Source organism: Pseudopodoces humilis, chromosome 11, assembly GCF_049639895.1.
Source record: "Pseudopodoces humilis isolate 2021_Gansu_Grassland_sample_001 chromosome 11, ASM4963989v1, whole genome shotgun sequence".
In the NCBI taxonomy this organism is placed as follows: Eukaryota; Metazoa; Chordata; class Aves; order Passeriformes; family Paridae; genus Pseudopodoces; species Pseudopodoces humilis.
The window spans coordinates 1,271,797-1,291,291 of NC_142210.1; the positions used below are offsets into that span (position 1 = coordinate 1,271,797).

The window sequence follows — 19,495 nt, forward strand, 5'->3', positions numbered from 1 at the left end:
GCTGCTTTATGTACCAGGATGTTGCTACTTCACTCTCTGCAGTGAGATCAGAAAGGCTACAGGCGCCTGCAGGGAGATAACTGTGCTCTTGATTTCATGCTCTAGCACAGGTTTGTACACTTGATTTCTGGCTTCTAAATTCCTGTGCTTTTGAGATAGAAAAACAGTTTGTGATTTTTGTATAAAAGCAGCCCATTCTTTCCAAGCCAAAACTAGAGTCGTTGGCTTCAATTTGTAGTGTGTTTTTCCATTGAGAAGTGTAAGGTTATTTTCGTAATGGAGAATTACTTCAACTTGAACTTTTAAAAAGATAATTTCTTTTGAATTTCAACCCAGGAATGTTTTGCAATCAACAATCTTTATTTTATATACTTCACTTGAAGAAACCAGGAACCTAGACAGAGTTATCTCCTGAAAACACAAAAGACATGTTCCCCTGCTGAGACTAACAGTTCTGAAAAAAAAGTCCAAACCAAAACAAAAAAACCCAGCTGATTCACTTTGTGTTATCCTTTCCCAATCATTAGGAAATTTAAAAAAACCATATAATGCCCAATTGTTTTATTCTCCCCTAATCCTTACAAGAATCACAGAGGAAGGAGATGGAGGTGTTCTGCAGAACTTGCTATTGCAAAGCACAAATGGAAGAGCAGCATAGACCTGTAATCAAATTCACCTCTTAAAGGGCTTTTTAAAAGGGCAGACATGTTTGTTCACTCACATTCCATCCCCTTCTGATCTCAAGGCTACCAGGTCTCAAAGAGAGCTTCAGTGGTGTACTGCAACCTCCTTTGGTTTGGACTAGCAATAGGAAACTTTCACTTTAGTCCTCTTTTTGCACTTCCAGAAAGTCCTTTGGGTACATCTGAGCGGCAGAACACGTGCAGCTTGTGTTAAACTGTGAAAGGACAAGCATGCACATTGGTGTACAGCTCAGAGCCAGCCTCCTGAAAGCAGTTTACCTTCCCTGGATTAGGCCACTCTTAGTAAAGCAGCCACATCTGTCTGTTTACGTCCAGTGATTCCATTTGGTTTAGTTAGTCCTACGGCTCATGAAAGCCTACTGCTTCCCCTGGCTGCTACACAAACTCTTGTCCAGGACCTCTATTGCCCAAGTAAGTAGGACAGAGCTAAGAGAGTTTTAGGATAAAATGGAGAAGAGATTGGGACTTCAGCTAAATTTATACGGGTGCAAGTTCTCATCTATTTTCATCTTTCCTGACATGAAACCTTGTGAACCATAGGGAAATTAACCTTCTAAATGGAAGCATAAGTAAGACCTAACATTAAAACAGTATGCAAATACAGGAAGCTAAAAGTGGAAGTATAAAAATAAGTCCTCTTACTATAAGAACTCAACTTAGGCACCCTGCCTTATTTACCTGAACAAGAAAGCCCATGCATTTCTTGAGAGCTTTCCTTCCCTGCCAAGCACAGCTCAGCATGGATTAGAACAAGCCATGTAACACACAGAACAGCTGCACTCCCGGGGACAGGCCACAGCACACTGAGTAGAGAAACCACACATACAAGCAAAGGCAGGCAGCTTCCTTGGAGTGTTTTTCTCAACAAGTCATGGAGGGAAGAGGAAACCTGCTGAATCTGAGGAGAACATTCCCAGGCTCAGCTGTGCTCAAATTCAGTTGCAAATAAGAAACCTGGTTCAAGAAACCTTGGTGGCTAAGAGGCAGGCCTCCTATCCTAGCCCTGGCAAGGCAGCTGCTATCAAAGTGCCCGTGTGCAAGGTCTACTTGTGCTGCTTGTCTCTCCCCTCCTGACAGAGGGGCTGGCAGGCCCAGCAGAGCAAGGGCAGTTCAAGCTCCTGTTTCAAGTTCTCCTGCAGCCTCTGCAGAGCCATGGCAGTAATGAGCACAGACACTGGACAATGGCTGGTTCCTAACAATGCAGCTGGTGCAGTGTCTGAGGTTGCTGTTCTGCAAACACCTGCAAAGCTAAAGACCTTGTACTTCCATCTGTCCAGAGAAGAGTCATCCAGGATAAAGAGGGAGCTAGAACAACAAACACTGCTCTTCCTTGCCACCAGTCATTCACATTTCTGGGAGAATAAAAGAATTGAGGAGTGCTGCCAGTTCTTAGTGGTTTGCTCATACATTCTCAGAGACAACTTCACCTGGATGGTGTGAGAGGCAGGTACAGGGCTCCACCTAAGAAAACACATTACCATCTGCATGCAAGTCTGAAAACAAAAAAAAACAAAAACAAAAAACCTCAAGCATGGCAGACTGTTTAATGCCAAGGAATCTCTGCTGAACTCTATGTGTTTCCAGGGAATGTTTAAAAGTCAGTAGTATGTGTCTACTAATGCAGGAGTCCTGTTAATCCCTTATTTGAACTAGATCTTACACCCCTCCCCCAATAAAGCAGGTGACTGCTACCACTGGTGCTCATATTGATCCTTGTAACTCTGAACATCAGACCAGAATTCAAGAGCAGCACATGCCATTTCCAACCACTTAACTAAATGGTGCCTTTAAACTCTCATTAAGACAGTTAAAAATCAGTTATTAAGATGTCACTACTGAAAAATAACTACTGCATTTTTCGAAGTTTAACAGTAAACAACATTGCCAATATATTATTGCACACAATAAAAGGTTTTGGAACTACAGAGATAAGGAAAGGGTAATCTAGAAGACCCAAAATAATGATCCCAGAGCCATTCCAGTTGCTGCTCCAGCCAGCATGCCCAGTGCAAGATCTCCATCGCTGTCACGGTAACGCTCTCGAATGATGACGTGGTTTGCAGGGGGCTGGCCATAAGGTCCTAGGAAGTAAGAGGTAGTTGGGAGGAGAGCAAAAGAAATGTGTATCTTAATACCATACACTTTAATTTCTAAACAGCCCATTTTTTACCTCCTTCAAGTGAATACTAATATTTTGTCAGCTGCACAGGTGGAATACATTTCTGCTTCGGATTCAGCCTCCACATTAATTAAATCCAAGGGCCTAGTAACACTTCTAGCCTTGTAACAGCTTAATATCTGTGAGGAAAACTTATCACAAATGTAAAAGGGAACATTGTTCTGCAAAGAACCTATGAATTACTTGTATTCACTTTGTGGATTTAATGTAAAAAATGGGTCTAAAAATTGATTCAGCCTTGAAGTTAAGGAAAACAGTTTAGTTCTTCCCCTTACCTCTGAAAAAACCTTTGGCAGGTCTCAAGCCAGTAATTTGTCTGAAACTGTGCCTCAATTATTTACATTTACTGCCTGCTGCAATTCAGCAGCCTTCACATTCTGGACTGATCTGCAGGGTGGTGACAGCTGCTACATTTCTGTTCAGATGAAAACTGGCCAGTATTAAGAAATTAACCTTGGACTCAAGAAGCCATCGACTGACCCTTGCTCTGTAACAGACTTGTACAAGCTTCACCTGTCATGTTTTCTGATTTAGCTCCCAGCTGCAAAGCAAACATAATGGTATTGGTTTCCCTTCCAGACATTTCAGGGAGATTTAATATTCTTGAAAATCCCACAATGGTGTTTTGTAAGAGATTCTTAAGTAATCCAACTAAATATAATTAGAAAAGGCTTTCATCGACTGTCAACAATGCATGACTCTCCCCCCTGAGAAGGATTATATCACTGCAGAGAAGGAGCAATGCTACAGAAAGCACAGGGGTTAAGTGAGATGCTGTGGGGAATCTGAACCCTACAGTTTCATTGCAGTGACCCTGGTGAAGGACACCATTTGGTAACTATGCCCAACCAGTAATCAGTATGTTAACACACTGGACTTGCAAACTGGTCAGGGGAGATACTGTTTGATGCTGCATTGCTATCACATGTGTTTGCCTTGATTTTCAAGGCCTGCTGGAAGATTTTAAAAACAGTTCTTGGGTTTTTAAGAAGCTACGGCTTTTCAGAACCAACAGAACACATGTTCCTCTGTGTCTAAATATATATCATCTGTATCTTAGGATTGCAGTAACTTAGATGAAGAAAACTTCAAAAGCTTTAAAGGATGATGCACCTCCCTTATAACAAAAAATGGAAAAGGCAAGTGAAATAACCTTTTTTTTGTTGGTTTTTTTTTTAAGCCAAAAAACAAAATCTCCCTCAAAACTGAAATAAAAAATTCTCAGTAGAGATTCTTGTTTGCAGAGTCAGATCATAAACAATTAGTTTTCTCTTTTGTATTACCCATAAAATTCTAAAGCCCCAGTTCTGAAGGACGGGGGCTCTATGCAGAACTAACCCTAAATTAAGGTGACTGATTAAAAGCACACCCTACAGTTTTACTCTTTGCTTCCTGTTTTTGAGATTGAAAGCTAACAAACCTGAACAGAGCAACAGAAGATTTCATGTGGCTGAAATGCTGTTTTACAGCAATTCCAGCACACAGGGAAGGAACCAGCTACAACCTTGTTCTGGGAGCAGATTTACTTTTGAAACTTGCATTTAAATAATTAAACTAGGTATCAGAGCAACAAATGAATGAAAATCTCCATCAGTGCCTAATATGGAGTACTGAATCACAAAATCACATCTTCTTCTGGCTCTTATACCTTTCCTTAGAAAACATGCTGCAGTTAGAGCTCTGTATGCTTCAGAAGGAGTGTATAAAGCAATGTAACTATGCTGAGACCACGTGGGCAAGGTTAAATCCCTTAATACCAATTTCACTGCACTCCCTTTGTTGTGAAAGGGTGGACTTGGTTCCAGTTACAGGTCAGGTTTCTTTCTTTGTGTGCAGGAGTGGTAGCTGGTAAAGGATGGCGATGAATAGAGCTAAAGCCAGAAAGATTGACTGAAATAGCTTCAGTGAGAAGGTGGAGGATGTGGCTGATTACCTTGGTATGGATACTGGTAAGGAAAAGCATAAGCTTGTCCATTGGAGGCATAGAAGATCTGAGGGCCCACTGGGGGATATGCACCATTGTACTGATCGTAGCCATAGCCATAAACCTGGTGAAATGAAAAATGTCTGTTACACAAGTATGCTTTACTATGGAACCAATTAAGTACACTGTTCAACTTGCCTTCATTTCCAATGTAATTGAAGTTCCACTCAAATATCCAGGCTGTCCTGCTATAGCCAATCTACTCCCTGGAATGGATTCAGAACAGCTGCTTGAAAAAATAAGCACTCCTAAGCAGAATTCACTCTCTTCCTTTCCTGGATAGGCAACAGCAGAAGCAGAGCCTGGATCATCAGGCAGAGGCACAGCAGCCCTGCCAGCTTCTCCTCTCTGCCAACAACAGCTCTCTGGGGAGCTCAGAAGTAGCAGGAAGGCAGCAGCCAATCCCTCCAAACCTCCTACCAACCCTCCGAGAGGGTACGCTGCAAGCAAATGTCAGATTAAAGACAAATGCTCTAGAACTCTATGTTTTAGAAGTAATCTTTTTCCCCAAAAGAGGAGGCTGCACAGAAAAAGCTTCCAGAACCACAACTCATTCTTAACAAGAGTGAGAGGCTGGAACAGATAGTGCAACAAGCAACAGTGCTCCAAACTATCCCCTCACATATTACTACACATCACTAAGCACATAGAGAAATCCCCAACACATCCTGGTTTGGTCCCAAAGCTGCTCCTTCACTGCTAAAGAACTGTGTACAAGAACTAGAGTTACTGGGCTGCTGTGACATCTTGCTACAACAAAATCCTTATGTGTTAAAAGTGGCAGCTCCAGCCATTACACCCTATTTCTAAAACTCCTGATCTTACACCTTTCCAGGGCTTGCACAACATGAAAGTGTAGTTACACCTCCTTATGTTAGAAGCTGCACAACCAATGTATTTGAAGATCAGCCAAATAAATTCTGCCCTGTCTCCCAGAAGCTTTATTTTCCAAGTTCACTGAGCAGCCACCCCTTTATACACCTCCCAACCAAATGTGCCTCATCCCTTTCGAAGAAAATCCATCTCAAATAAGAGCAACAGTAGACTGACAGTTCCTTACTCTCTGCTGCTGTAAAAGCTTTAAAGCTGGGTGTAAGAGTACAATGCAGCACTTTGTGAATGCTTGCAGGAGGCTGCTCCTGCTGCCTTGCTCATGTTAATGCTTCCTGACTGCAACCCTTACCTCAGGTGATGGTGTGGCATAAGCTGTGTAGGGAGGAGGGGCTGAGGAAATGGCTGTCTCATCATACATCACATCAGATCCCACGTAGCCCTAAACACCATGGATAAAGAGCAGTTAACACCTGTTCCTACAGAGAGACAGTTACAGCAGTCTAAGGATTAAAACATTATGACCCCAAAGAAAAAGTAACCACACTTCCTGTTAAGAAAGCAGTGAGTACCTTTTAAAGGCTGCAAAAATAAAGTATCTGGAGAGGAGACCTGGGAGAATACAAATTCCTGACCCACCACAGAAAGGAGCCATAAAATTTTTCCCTGGATGTGCGCCACAGACATGCATATGTGTACATGCAAGCACACTGACTCCTTCCACCATTCCAGAGCCTCAGATTTAGAAATTACCCTCCTGTTCATTTCCTATCTTCAGATAAAGAAATCTTGACAACTAAGCTGGTTGCTTCCTGGCACCCTAGAGTAGTATCAGCAAGTTCTGCAGAAGCAGGTAAAGGAAACAAATACAGTAGCCAAAAGTGGTACCTGAGGGAAAGGTGGTAACACTTGAGTCCATTTAGAGTAATTTCTCAAAGACAATTAAGATTTCTTACACTAGCCTTGTATTCTTGCTCCTAATATCCAAAATCTACAGTGATGCTCTTGCTCCCTTCTCCAAGGCAAAATCCAGCTCCTAGTTTTTAATTCACAAGAGAATATTTTAATAAATCAACAGCAGATGTTGTATTATCTCTTGGACTGATGAAATCATGGCATTTGAGGACATAATATGGTTAAATCCCAAATCAAACTCATGGTGAAGATTCTAAGGATTGCTTGAAATACTGTTAAAATACTTTATGAAGTGGTATTTCCATCACCGGAGAAATCTGCTCACAGCAGTAAATGTCTTCTGCCCTGCCATAGGGATCTTTGTACAAGCGATGCACAAGCCTGCAAACACCTGTAAATGATACAGTTCTCAAAGCTAAGGTGATCACCCAGCTATTCCAGTCAAATAAGGAGGCACTGCTGGATGCTTGGAATTTTTGAAAACTTTGTCACGCACCTCCAGACCCAAACCCATTTACCCAGTTAGTCCACATCCTTGCTGGATACCTTAATAGCTTTGGAAAATGTTAACTTATGTATCTACTTGTGTAGAGGGCTACCTGCTCTACTTTGAGTAGCAGGGCTCCTCCTTGGCTGTCCAAGGTCAGCATTGCCACATTCTGAGCCATCTATCAAGGCTGGCAGCAGTGTCAGAGGCATGAAAACAGCAGTTCCCATTTCCTGAAACCAGGAGTCACCATTTCACACATAAGAGATATACAGCCCCTAAAACTAGAGCTGACAGACCATGAGTGCTGTGTCCTCTGCATGAGGCCAAATCCTTCACTTCTCATTTAAGGCCACAGGCAGTGTAGCATGGCTGCAGTCAGAGGCAATCGTGTCTGGGGTAGTTTTGCCATGTTTTTGCTTTGGGCGTCTAAAAATCTAAGTTATATCATCTGACAGATGCCCCAGTACAGTGGCAATGTTAGTGTGACCCATCAGAAATTGAGATAAACTTCTACAAAACACAGCATTTCCCCTGAAACAGAAACACCTCAGGTTGGTTCAGCCTAGTCATCCAAGGAAAGCTAGTGCTGCAGAGTACTCTGGAAGGCAGTCTAAAGGAAAAACAAATTAGCAATACCCACAAGTGAACAGATGTGGCTGCCCAAAGATACAGCTCTCCAGAAGACTCACAAAGAGACTTCTATGATTCCTGATTCTCTTCACAGTCAGCATGGCAATGCAGAGGCAATACACCCCTCCTCAGCATGCCTGCATTCCCCTCTAAGCATCTCACTCTTCCCCATGTCTCTGCCAAGAAGCATCCCACGGTAGGGTGGATGTACATTAACAAACAGCTGCTGTGTAGTAAGCTTTCTTTAGCACTGCACCCACCTGGGAGGCAACAAACACTAGGAGTGAAAAGTTCATTTTTGCTGGTTGCAGAAGATTTGCTTGTTGCCCACAGCCTCAGTGCCCACAGACCAGCTTTCCAAACATTCACTTCTGCCCAGAGAAATAATTCCTTAAAATCATTATTTTCCACACAGCATGTATTTGCCTGGACTTGGCTGCAAGGATGTGTTTGTGATCCAGAAAATCATTCTTCTCCCCACCCACAAGCTTTACTATCATGCTCATGCCCCTGCTTTTCTCTAGCAGAGAAGATGGAACATGATTTCAGAACTAAACTGCTGGACCACACATAACACTGATGTGCTGCTTCTCTATCAGAATAAAGTCTAGGTAGGACACTCACTGTGTTTGTCCTGGCATCCTGAAGAGCAATTTTCCATGCCCTGCAAAAAAAACACCCCTTGGTTAGTGGAACACTGATAAAAATCAAGGTCACCTTTTTCTTTCAAGTCAATGAAACAAAGTTAGCAACTAGAGGTACTACAGGAGCAGAGTTTAAGATACTGCACGTTCCAATGGCTAAAGATACACTCAAATGCACAGAAGTGTTACACCAAGACTGAGAAGTAACTACTTTCTTTGTAGGAACTACATTTCTGAGAAAGACTGAGGAGGAACAAGAGGAGGAATGGATGCATTTGGAGGCCCTCACTGCAAGCACACTAGGTAGGAAATATGAAAACATGCTTAGGATGAGGTAATAGGAAGAGATGCACCTCAGCAGAACAGTTCATCTGTGCTGATGAGAGCACAGATTTGCTGCTATTGCAGCTCCCTGGAGGTAGATACACCTCACCCAGCTCCTCCCCTGCCACGGGGCTGGGAGCATGCTCCATGGACCACACCTCTGGCAAAGAGTGATCACAGAAGTTATCTAACTCTACACAGCCCAGCTCAGCTGAGAGTTCACACTAATGGAATATTCCCCCTATCGCTACTGGGATGTCCTTGGGCTAATGCCACATCATGTGCTCTTGAAGAATGGCAAAAGTTGAAAAAAATCTATTTAAAAGTCTTGCATTAATCATATTAATCAGATTCTTCTACTCCTCATCCTTCAGTGTTTTCAGTGACTTAACTTGCGGATAGTTTGCATGAGCTAGACAAATTCTAGGAGAGCTACTGGGTTTTTTGTCACTGAAAACCTGTTTTCATTTGCTTGAAAACTTTCTTAAAACATATCTCTGAAAGTCAGAAGGGAGGAAAATAACTAGAGAGAGAGATGAAGAGGGATAAAAGAGGGAGAAGCAGCAAAACCATTATTCTCTTGCTGTCTTACAGGCAGTCATCTGCACTCTCTGCACAGAGGTTGACTGTCTTCCCATCACGGCAAACAATCTGCAGCAAACAGTCTCTCTGCTTCCCCTCTGGAGGCTGGAAATCTGAGTGAGAAAAACAGAGATGAGTTATGAAGTATAAACAGCATTACACGATCACATGTACAAGAAGGGAGTCAGTTTATGCAAGCCTGGACAAAATAAACTATGGCCAGTTGTAGCTGCCTTCCATGGCATCAAAACAAGTCCCAGAAGGAAATAACCTGTTCTTACTCTTTAGAGTGTCCTGAAAGCAGCTCTCAACACCTTTCCTATGAAATGCAAGTGCCTCACAGCAGAACTTTTCCATATCCATATCATAATCCATATTTAGCAATAGATGTTCTCCAACACTTGTGTCCTTCCCTTTTGTCAGCACCAAGTGGAGAACTAACAAATGCTAGAAATGAAATCAGGAAAAGCATTTGCTGAGGTTTCCCATTTCTAACCCTGCCTCTCTGTCCAGCCAGCACTGTGGTTCCACCAGGAACGCTCTGTATCAGACACAGTCCTGCTGGGAACATCCCATCCTCTTGCATGCATGGGACACTCTCCTCACTGAGTTTTAACAGGAAGTATCAAACCCTAACCCAGCCACCCTGACACCACACCCTGGGCATCTCTAAAGCAATTTAGGAGTTGGTGGGGTTGAGTTTTTTGGAAGGTGGGGGCATTCAGGAACAGTGAAGTTGCACACATTTTGGACATGTTTACATCTGCAGTAGTGCTGTATGTGGTATGCTGGGTAGGCACTGAAGCTGTAAAGAATCTCTGGATATACAAATCCTGAAGATTTCATTATTTACCTCGACATTCATTCCCCACTCTGAGGTTGATGCAGTGGATTCTCATGTGGATTTTATCTTCTAGATCATGGCGATTTTGATCATCATAGAATATTAAGCGGCCATCAGACCACAGATCAAACCAGTTCTTCTTCCAACGCCGTAAAATAGTACCTTAAAAATCAGACAGTCACTTTAGAGGGCACATATTGGGAAATATTTCTGTCCTAAAGTTAATAAAAAATAAACCAAGAAATCCTTCACAGTTGCCCCAGACAACATTCCAAAGTGCCAAGCAAAATCCTGTATGACATCATCCCCGCTTGGGAACATTAGAGAATTGGGTGCCATATTTTATCTAGGATTCAAAGCAAAACTGGTTTTATTTTAAGTGCATGATGCTTTAGTTCTAACTTACTGCAGGAACAAGCAGATGGCATGATTAATTGAAAGACACTAAGCTGAGGTGTCAGGTAAAATTTCCAAGTCCCCACTTATAGAGCACTAATTATGGAGCAGCATCTGAAGCTGAATGCCAGTCAGACATCTCAGATATGTTTATGTCCTCTTTCCCACTGGAGTACCCAAAGGTCACATGGGAATGCTGTCATGACACGTCATTATGCGATGTGTCCTAACAGTAAAAAGGAAAAAACCCAACAAAAACAACCCACACAACTAGAGGCTTGTTTTAAGAAAATCTGGGAATTACTGAACTGCTCTGATGTTTTCTGAAGAAATCCCTGAAGTGAACAGAGAGAGAAGGAAGAGAAAGACCCATGACTTACTTTGCCGGAGCAGCCATCCACTCTTCACAAATGCCATTGTTGCTTAATCTAGTGGGCAGAAGAGGAAGAGGGAAGAAAAGCAATTTTCAGTATTTCACAATAATACATTAGAAAGAGGGATCTCAGTACCATCTTACAGCTGCATGTACCCAGCTCACGTTGCAGACGCAGTAGATCTCAGCTGAAGATACTCAGTAAGCACAACCAGTGTTGCAGGATGTAACACACATGCAAGTGCTGTGATCCAGCGTGACTGTCAGAGAGCACCTTGATGTTTAAGTGGCAAACAAAAGCCTAGAGCTACTGCTCTTAGAAAATGGGGAAGAGACAGACTGGAGTGACTCCTTCCTGACTCAGCACCAGTTCCTTCCAAAGTTCTCCTCTCTGCATACGTGTACTTCCTGTATTCTGCAGTCTCAAGTTACCAAGCACCCTCACTTCTACCTGCCTCTTTTTCTGTATTTCCTCTTGTGTGTTTTTCATTCACTGGCTCAAAGTCCAGTCAAAACAAAAGCTGAAACAGTTTAAACAGGAAGGAGAAAGCTGTTTTTATGTTTGCATTTCTTTCAAATCATCACTAACTCACTCCAAGAAGAATTAAAGTAAGTAAAAGATAAGCCCATAAAAATTCTCAGTTCTCCTCAGCTTTTAAATGAAGCTTGAAATAGCATGGCAAGGACTCTGTGTTAAATTCAAGTTATCACACATGACATTAAGTACTCGGCCACCGCATTCTGGTTTATGAGCATCCTTAAAAAAGAGATCAAGCATGGGATATACTGGAAAATGAGGTTTTATTTTATAGCTTAATGGTGTTCTGATTATTGTTTTAAATGAGATTATAAAAACTCAACTATCTGGGTGCAATTGAACTAGAAAAGCAAGAACAGAAGCATTTTAAGCCTTGCCTGAGAAGAAGGCTTTTTAGAAATTATTTGTGGGGCCTGTAAACCAGTATGAGAGACAGATACTGAAACCTAACAAATAACATTCCACTGGTAGCAGCATAAAGGGCGAGCCATGAGGATGTGAAAGGTGGCATAGCAGATTTGATAGAACTCCTCCCAGCAGAATGTGTTTAAAGCTGAGGAGAAGGGAGAAAAAGAAGTGTTTTGTAATCCAGTAAAATATAAAGTTAGTAAGCATCCATCCATTTCCTGATGGATATTGTAGCTGTGTCCTCTTCAGAGTAATGGGCAAATACTGTAGCACAAGATTATTACCATCAGGATTTCATATTTAAGGAATCCTACACAGGCTTGGATATGATGGTGAGAACCACCTGCAGGTAAAGTCTGAACTCCAGGAAAAACCTCTTATTCTTGACTTTTGCACCAGCTTGCTGGGAAAAGATTCTGCTGAGAGCCCACAGAAAGGGAATGTCAGACTCCTGTCCTGCTTTAATCATGGTCACCTGGACCTGCTCTGGGGTCTGAGCATGCTCTTGTCACCTCTCTGCAGAGAGCGAGCTCCAGAAATAGAGGCCAATTCATTCTTCCAAAGTACCAAAGTAGCACAAAGGACCTGAGCCTCATTCTGCCACCACCCCAGTACAGGCTTCTCTCCCCTTGCTTCTCCTTTACAAGGAAAATGTCTACTTGTTCCTCATTTTCACAGGAACAGGTGTCTCTAATTGTGTTTCCATGTCTTCCAGTTTGCCCAATAAGGTCAAATCACTATTTCTGGAGGCTGTTTCATAGTCTACAAGCCAAAAAAGAATTTGCATGAACTTCAGTTCTGCTCTAAGTGTTAGACTAGGCCATGCAATGTTGTTGCTACCTTTAAACCTACTCTGTTACACAATACCATAATTAGATCTAACTTAAATACAAAAAAGGGAAGAACCAAAGAAGAAAACCTCTGCCTTGACAAACTGAGCTTTGCCTGTGATTACAGAATGGCTCACAAAGGCTCACATTCAGAAGGCCTCAAAGCTGTCTAAAGATACAAGAGGGAACACAGCTTCAGCAGCTGTACAGCACCTTGCATGCAACCTCAGGGGCAACAACTACCCTTTCCCAATTCAGAGTTTAAGTGCCCAAAACTTCAGCTCTGGAGAGAGAGCAAGGAATCACACAGAACAATCTGTCAGCACTTAAAGTAGGAGGTGCAAAAACAATTAGATATTCTTCCCTGTCCTTTTTAAGCACAAGGGCTCCTTTGAAGTCCTATACAGTATTCACAGTCCACCCACACGATGTTTAAAAGCATATTTGCAGAGCTAGAACATAGCCTAGCAAGATCAGCTGAATCTGAATAGTATTTGCTTGTTAAACTAGCCCAATGCCACCAACATGAAAAACAGTTTTTAACCAAAGATAAATTAATTTATAGCGAATATGAAATAGAAGTATTTTGGTGACTGAAATCTAAGAGTAGTAGCACTCTCTAAACTCACTACTTACAGAGTAGCACCCTCTAAACTGAACTCGAGTTAAGAGCAGATGTAGCAAAGGGGTGAAACTATTCCTTTCTGCTCCCTAGAACAGCAGTTTTCTGCACGGAATACAATGAGGAATATCATAATATTCTCTTGAAAAAACACACTTTAGAACAAATCAAGTATTTCTCCCTGCAGCTTGTAATCACTGGAGCAATTCTGATGACTGCAGTTGAGCTAGCGGTGGGCCCGACCCCGCAATCCGTGTATCTGGAGGGGGCTGAGACAGCAGACGCAGCTATGGACCGAGCCCGCGGTGAGCAGCAGTGCCCGGACACTCCCGGGTTCTTTACTCTCAGTACGTTGGGTAGAGTACAGGAAGCTCAGCGATCAAACGTAACCCTACCCGCCCCCTCCCGCTTTCAACAGCGCAAGTTTTCTATTTCTGGATCTCCCTGGCTCCGGCCCTGCTGCGCAGGCCCTTTCCCCGTGGGCAGTCCGTGCTCTCCGAGCCATCGCCCGGCGCTAGCGAGGCTGGGGCTCCGTCCCAGCCCAGCCCAGCCCGTGCGGCAGCGGGGCGGTGCTCGCTTCCCCCGGGACAGCCCCACGGCAGTCCCCGGGCGCACCGCGGCTCTGCCCGGCCGGGGCAAGGCAGCGGCTCCGCTCCGTCCCCGCCAGCAGCCGCCGAGCAGCGGCCCGGCCTGGCCTGGGCTGCCCCGAGAGCCGCGTCCCGCCCTCCCCGCCGCCGCCAGCCGGGCCCCGGGACCACTCCGGGGCGCCGCTCCCGGCCCCAGCGGGGCCCGCACGCCCCTCGGCGGGGTTGGCGGCGGCCGGGCCGCCCACCAGAGCCTGGCCCCCTTGGCCCCCTACCCCTTGGCCCCACCGCCGGCCTTACCTTCCCCTCCCCGCGGCCGCCGCCGGCCCCGCTCCGCCCCCGGGCAGCGCCAGCCCCGGCCTGACCTCACCCGCGCCGCCCGGCCCGGGGCCCGCCCGGGGCCCCCGCCGGGGGCCCCCGGGGGGAGCGCCCGGCCCGGCCCGGCCCGGCCCGGAGCCCGCCCGGGGCCGCCGCCGAGAGCCCGCGGGGGGAGCGCCCGGCCCGGCCCGGCCCGGCCCGGAGCCCGCCCGGAGCCGCCGCCGAGAGCCCGCGGGGGGAGCGCCCGGCCCGGCTCGGACCCGCCGGGAAGGAGCGGCTGTGGCGGAACAGCGACCCCGTTCCCCTTAATGCCTGTCCCCGGCACGACACGCGCTTTCCCGGCGCGTTAAACACATCGCCTCCTGCCCGGGCCGGCGGCTGGCACGGTGCCGGCCTCACGGCACTTAGGAGATCAGGCTTCTTTTCTTCGGCAGTTTCTGATCTCACGCCCTGGAACCACAACAGGGAGTAGCAGGCGCTTTGTTCAGGCAGACACGCAAGTACTGGAGGCCGGGAAGGGCAGGTTGCTCGGTGACCTCTTACATAAGGCAGCCGGGAGCCGCAGCTGGGCCGTGCTCGCCTGACAGCTCTGGGATCTCGGGGGGCCGGGGCTGGCTCACCCCGCTCTGCCGGCACTCACCGGCCAGCTCCGTCATTCAGATCGTGTTTCCGTCTCTAGCAAAAAATGGATGACATAGTTACTTTGGAAATAAGAATAACCTCTTAGGGAGATGTAATATTTCCCCTGATTGATGTAATTTCCTATTAGAACTTTTCCCAGGCTCATTCTGGCAGCATAGGAGGAGGGAATACCACTATTATAAAAACCATAAGTAAAAAGAAAAAAGAAACATTAATTTGTTTGCTTCAATCAATTTTTTTAAGATGAGATAATACAGAAATTATATTCATCATAGTTACAATTTGACTTAATCTGTCAACAAGCTCCTCAACTTCCTCCTACCCATCTGTTACCTCCTCTTGAGCACAACATCAGTTCTAACTAGAAATTACATAGAAAGCTTGTGACCGTGTACTTCAAGGCTGTAGTGCCGCCTTTGCTTTCATGTATCTCTGAAGGACCAGAAAAGTGGTGTAGGCAGAACAGAAGGGATAAAAAGCGATCATCTATCTGTGAACAGAACAGGTTTCAGAAACCACCAGTAAATGAGATTTGTGTAGGTCAAATTCTATTTATGTACTAGGCTAAAACTGTCACTTTCATTGCTGGAAAAGTGTTTTCAGAATTGGAGCTATTAGGTTGGTGGTAGAAGGCAAGACAACCTTTACACCGGGGGAGGGAGCAGTTTTCTTCTGGAATGAAAAATACTCCTCTTGAGAATTTGGGAATCCAGCAGATCTTACCCTAGGTGAACAGTCATTAGCTGACTTTTTGGCACATGTTAAAAGCATTGGCTGTTTGGGTTCATATAAAACTTTAGTTTTCATATTACGTTTAAAACCATTTTAAACTTCATCAAGCAACTGTCAGGTGTTTCCTGAATGAATTATCTCCACGGGTGCAGAGCATCAAGCTTTTGTTTTGTAGCTGTCTGGGACCATGTCCTGTACTGTACCCACCCTGGAAAGCTGGTCAGAGCTGTGAACCCACAGGAAATGCCACACAAATCCCACCTGAGGGTGCAGGAGAGAGGCACAGATCCTGCAAAGATCAGATCTTCAGTCTGCCAGAAACTCAAGCATGTGCTGGAAACCCGTGCAAGCATCTCTTAGGCTTACCATTCTGAGATCTTTTGAATTAAATATTTTGGGCTCCTCATTTGCTGAGAAAACTTTGATCGGTGAGTTTCTAATTATGTGTGCTGCAGAGCTGAAGGCCTGAGTATTAATACCCTGAGCAAAAGAACTAGAATATTTAGGTGAATACTATTACAACTGGGGATTTCTTTTCAAGTCATTTGCCAGTGAAGTGTGAAAGTGAAGGCTTTTGTTCAAATGTTCAGGCTGTTCATAATTGCACTGTCAGTCTGGTAACTTCCAAAGCATGATGTAAGATTCATCACTCACTAATAATTTTGAAAAAACGTTTGGAATGTTAAAGACTTACCAAACCCTGTTTTTTTTACTCCCATTCTTGTCCTTCAAGGCTGAAGTTCAGCTTCCCTCGTAATCGTAGTTACAACATATTGGTTAAAACTGAATTGGCAAATTACATTTCTGAACACCTAAGAAATTGCTATTTGGAAAAATGTATTTGTAAAAATTGAGCCATATGTGACTTCTAATACTTTGTCATTTTGCAGCTGACATAATACATCTCTTCAATACATGCTAAATTTTGATTGCCACCAACGTAAACATTTGAATTCTCACAGTTATTTGAGGGTCTTCAGCTGAAATTTAAATTTCAAATTTCATACTTTGATTCATAAAATCTAATTATACTCTAAACCAAGCACAATATACATTTGCATGAAGAAAAATAATTTCAAACAAAATACATGCTAGAATTATTAAATATTATAATTAATGCTATTAATATTACTACAGCTCATACATACTCAATCAGGCAAAAAAAAATAATTCAGAATCAGTATTGCTTACAAATGAATAAAATGAAAAGTAGTAAAATCAAGAAAATTATTATTTGACCAAAGAGCCCTGCTTGCAATGGAAAGATCAGGAGTGCTGCTGGAGAACACCTGAATAAGGAATTCAAAGAACTAGGACTCCAAATGGGTAATATGGTTATTATTTATTAGTGTTTCAAAGCTTAAATATGAAGATTATGGGCAACTTGAATGTAGTTAGGCACTAGGTGAAAATAGCAGAACAGAAGATGGGTCCAGAAATAAAGCTAGCTTGATTAACTGTTTGGGAAACTAAGCCAGGTTGCAGTAGTTTGTACATAGCCTATAAAGTTTTCCTGATGAAAGGGAGATGGAAAAGAACATATTTCTGTTTTTCCAGAAGGTTGTATTGTCTTAGCCATGTGTATAACAGTCCTGAGCAGAAAGGTAAATCACAGACTTGGAAAAAATCTTTCTGCAGGATGCCTTAACACACTTCCGTGTCTCCAGTGGAAAAGACTCTAGGCTTTCAGTTCCTGCCATTTCTATGGGTAATTCACCTGCACCAGTGATTAAAATTCCTCGGCAGATTTTACCTGCAAAAACTACCCTGTGGGATCAGTTTGTGTTGTGCTGTCACATGAGAGGAGTGTCCCCAGCTGAAGGGGTTCCTGTGATGTCTTGTGGAGGTCCTGGCCAGGGTGCAGAGCGCAGCTTTCCCTCCTGAGAACTACAGACAGGTCTCCTAGCAGGGCTGTTGTCTTACATGGGAGGAGCTGAAGTGAAGAGCACAGATTTTTAAATTGCTTTAAGTTTCGTTCTGCTCAGATCTGCAAAATATAATGTACCCATGTAGGAAAACATAACACAGAACTGGCAAGCACAGCACGTGTATAATGCATGTGGGATGGGCAGTGTGCTTGCAGGCTGCACAAGTGCTCTGCTCCAGGTGAACCAGTGCTCAGACCCCAGCACCACAGACTGGAGCACATGCTAATAATCTGGGCACTGTGATGCCTTAGGATTTTAGCTTTTATATTTTTCATAGATTTGTAATCCTGCAATTCTTTAGTGTGTAACTCCAAACTCCACACACAGTGTGAGCTGCTGCTTTCCCATTTTGCTCAGACACAGCAATTCCTCTCCAGGCCTGGCAATCAAGGACACCTCACTGCCTCAGGCCTGAGAGATGGAAACAAAAGTGAGTTGGGGGAGCAAACTTGGGGTAAATGACTTCATTACCTGAAGCTGTAAGATTACCTGATTGGAAGATTAAGCCAAATGGACAAAACTTTTATAAAAGTGTGAAAACCCATGACCCATCATCCATTTTTGGTTGCAGCCCCTGGGGGCTTTGTCTGCCCTAAATGTACCTGAAGGCCCTTCAATAAATAGAACTGCTTTTTATTCCCTTGATTTTGTCTGGCCTCTGTTTTTAGGTATTCCCAACAAGGCATCAACTGGAGTATCTCTCTTATATGGAAAGGCTGAGGAAGTTGGGTCTGTTCAGCCTCAAGAAGAGACCCCCTGAGAGAGGATCTCATAATTGTGTATTTGAAGGGGGGTGCCAAGAAGATGGAACCAGGCTCTTCTCAGTAGTGCCAAGTAATAGGACAAGAGGCAATGGGCAGAAAATGATGCACAGGAAGTTCCACCTGAACATGAGGAAGAACTTTCTTCCTGTGCAGTGCTGGCTCACTGGAACAGATTGCCCAGAGCTGGTGCAGAGTCTCCCTCCCTGGGGATAATCCAGACCCCTCTGGACACAATCCTGTGCCACGTGCTCTGGGATGGCCCTGCCTGAGCAGGGATCACGGAGGCACACAGTGGCTGCAGGCACACAGGAAGAGCTGTACCTCTTGCCTTCCCAACTGTCATTAACCCTAAGAACTGGATTTTGCTAAAGGTGATGTGACAACAGGTGTTCACAAAACTGAGGAACAGTTTCAGAGCAATTCCATAACTCAAATGCCCTAGGAAAATTGTATTTTCTGAGAAAAATCTGTGAGCTAAGGTTTGTGAAGGATTAGCTCTGATACTGACAGCAAGGGTGAGAGACTTGCCTGGGTGCATGAGAAGTCTGTGACAAAGGTAGAGGATGATCCTCCTTGACCTCTAACTGAAACCATGCTTGCTCTCCTTTGCCTCCTCCTGGCCTGTGGTTTGTGGAGCACTCCAGACACCTCATTTCTGCAGTGAAGGGATTTCTTCAGACACTTAGTACAGAGGAAACAGCACAGAGAGGTACGTTCAAACAAGAGGCAGCTGCAGCTTCCTGGTGGCCAGTGTAGCTCTCTGGAAGCAGATTACAGAGTACACTGAGAACGACAGACAAACAAAAAGACCAGCCAAAAGCCGAGGAACTTTCTGGGTGAGACTCTGGGATTTCATTGTCAGCTTCCATTGTTCAGATCTGATTAAAAACAAACTGGCAGGAGAAAGACCACATGCTTATCAGACATGCCTGCAGGTCACGCCACTAGAAAGCCATTTCACTGTCACTGATGTGGCCTGTTTGGCAGGAACAGAGGTTTGGATCTCACTTTTATTTGCAGCAGTTTTGAAAGGCGTGGGATTATCAAGGATGGGTTAGATCCTTTGCAACTTGCAGAAAAGTTCCTGTCTCTTTGCAGCCATTCTGAAGAGGAAGAGAAGAAAAACCTAGTACAAAATATTTCTGTTTGCAATAATAACTGTGTTTAGGCCTGACAGCCAGCCAGCATCAGTGGGAGCATTTCCTCTGAATTATCTAAGCTTTGACTCTCACC

At 44.3% G+C, this 19,495-nt stretch overlaps 1 protein-coding gene across 2 annotated transcripts; it reads right to left on the bottom strand.

Moving 5' to 3' along the window:
- Nucleotides 1-339: 339 nt before the first annotated feature.
- Nucleotides 340-14,266, bottom strand: PLEKHB2 (pleckstrin homology domain containing B2). 2 transcript variants are annotated; one of them, XM_005529617.3, is made up of 8 exons: nucleotides 14,179-14,266; nucleotides 10,904-10,951; nucleotides 10,137-10,289; nucleotides 9,294-9,396; nucleotides 8,358-8,397; nucleotides 6,051-6,140; nucleotides 4,817-4,931; nucleotides 340-2,785 (listed from the first exon to the last, which is right to left on the bottom strand). In XM_005529617.3, the coding sequence occupies exons 2-8, from the start codon at nucleotides 10,938-10,940 to the stop codon at nucleotides 2,649-2,651; spliced, it is 675 nt and encodes a 224-aa protein (XP_005529674.1). In that variant the 5' UTR covers nucleotides 10,941-10,951; nucleotides 14,179-14,266; the 3' UTR covers nucleotides 340-2,648. The 2 variants fall into 2 exon arrangements, with proteins under 2 accessions (XP_005529674.1, XP_014113872.1); XM_014258397.2 differs by lacking the exon at nucleotides 14,179-14,266 and adding an exon at nucleotides 11,053-11,256.
- Between the last annotated feature and the right edge of the window lie 5,229 nt (nucleotides 14,267-19,495).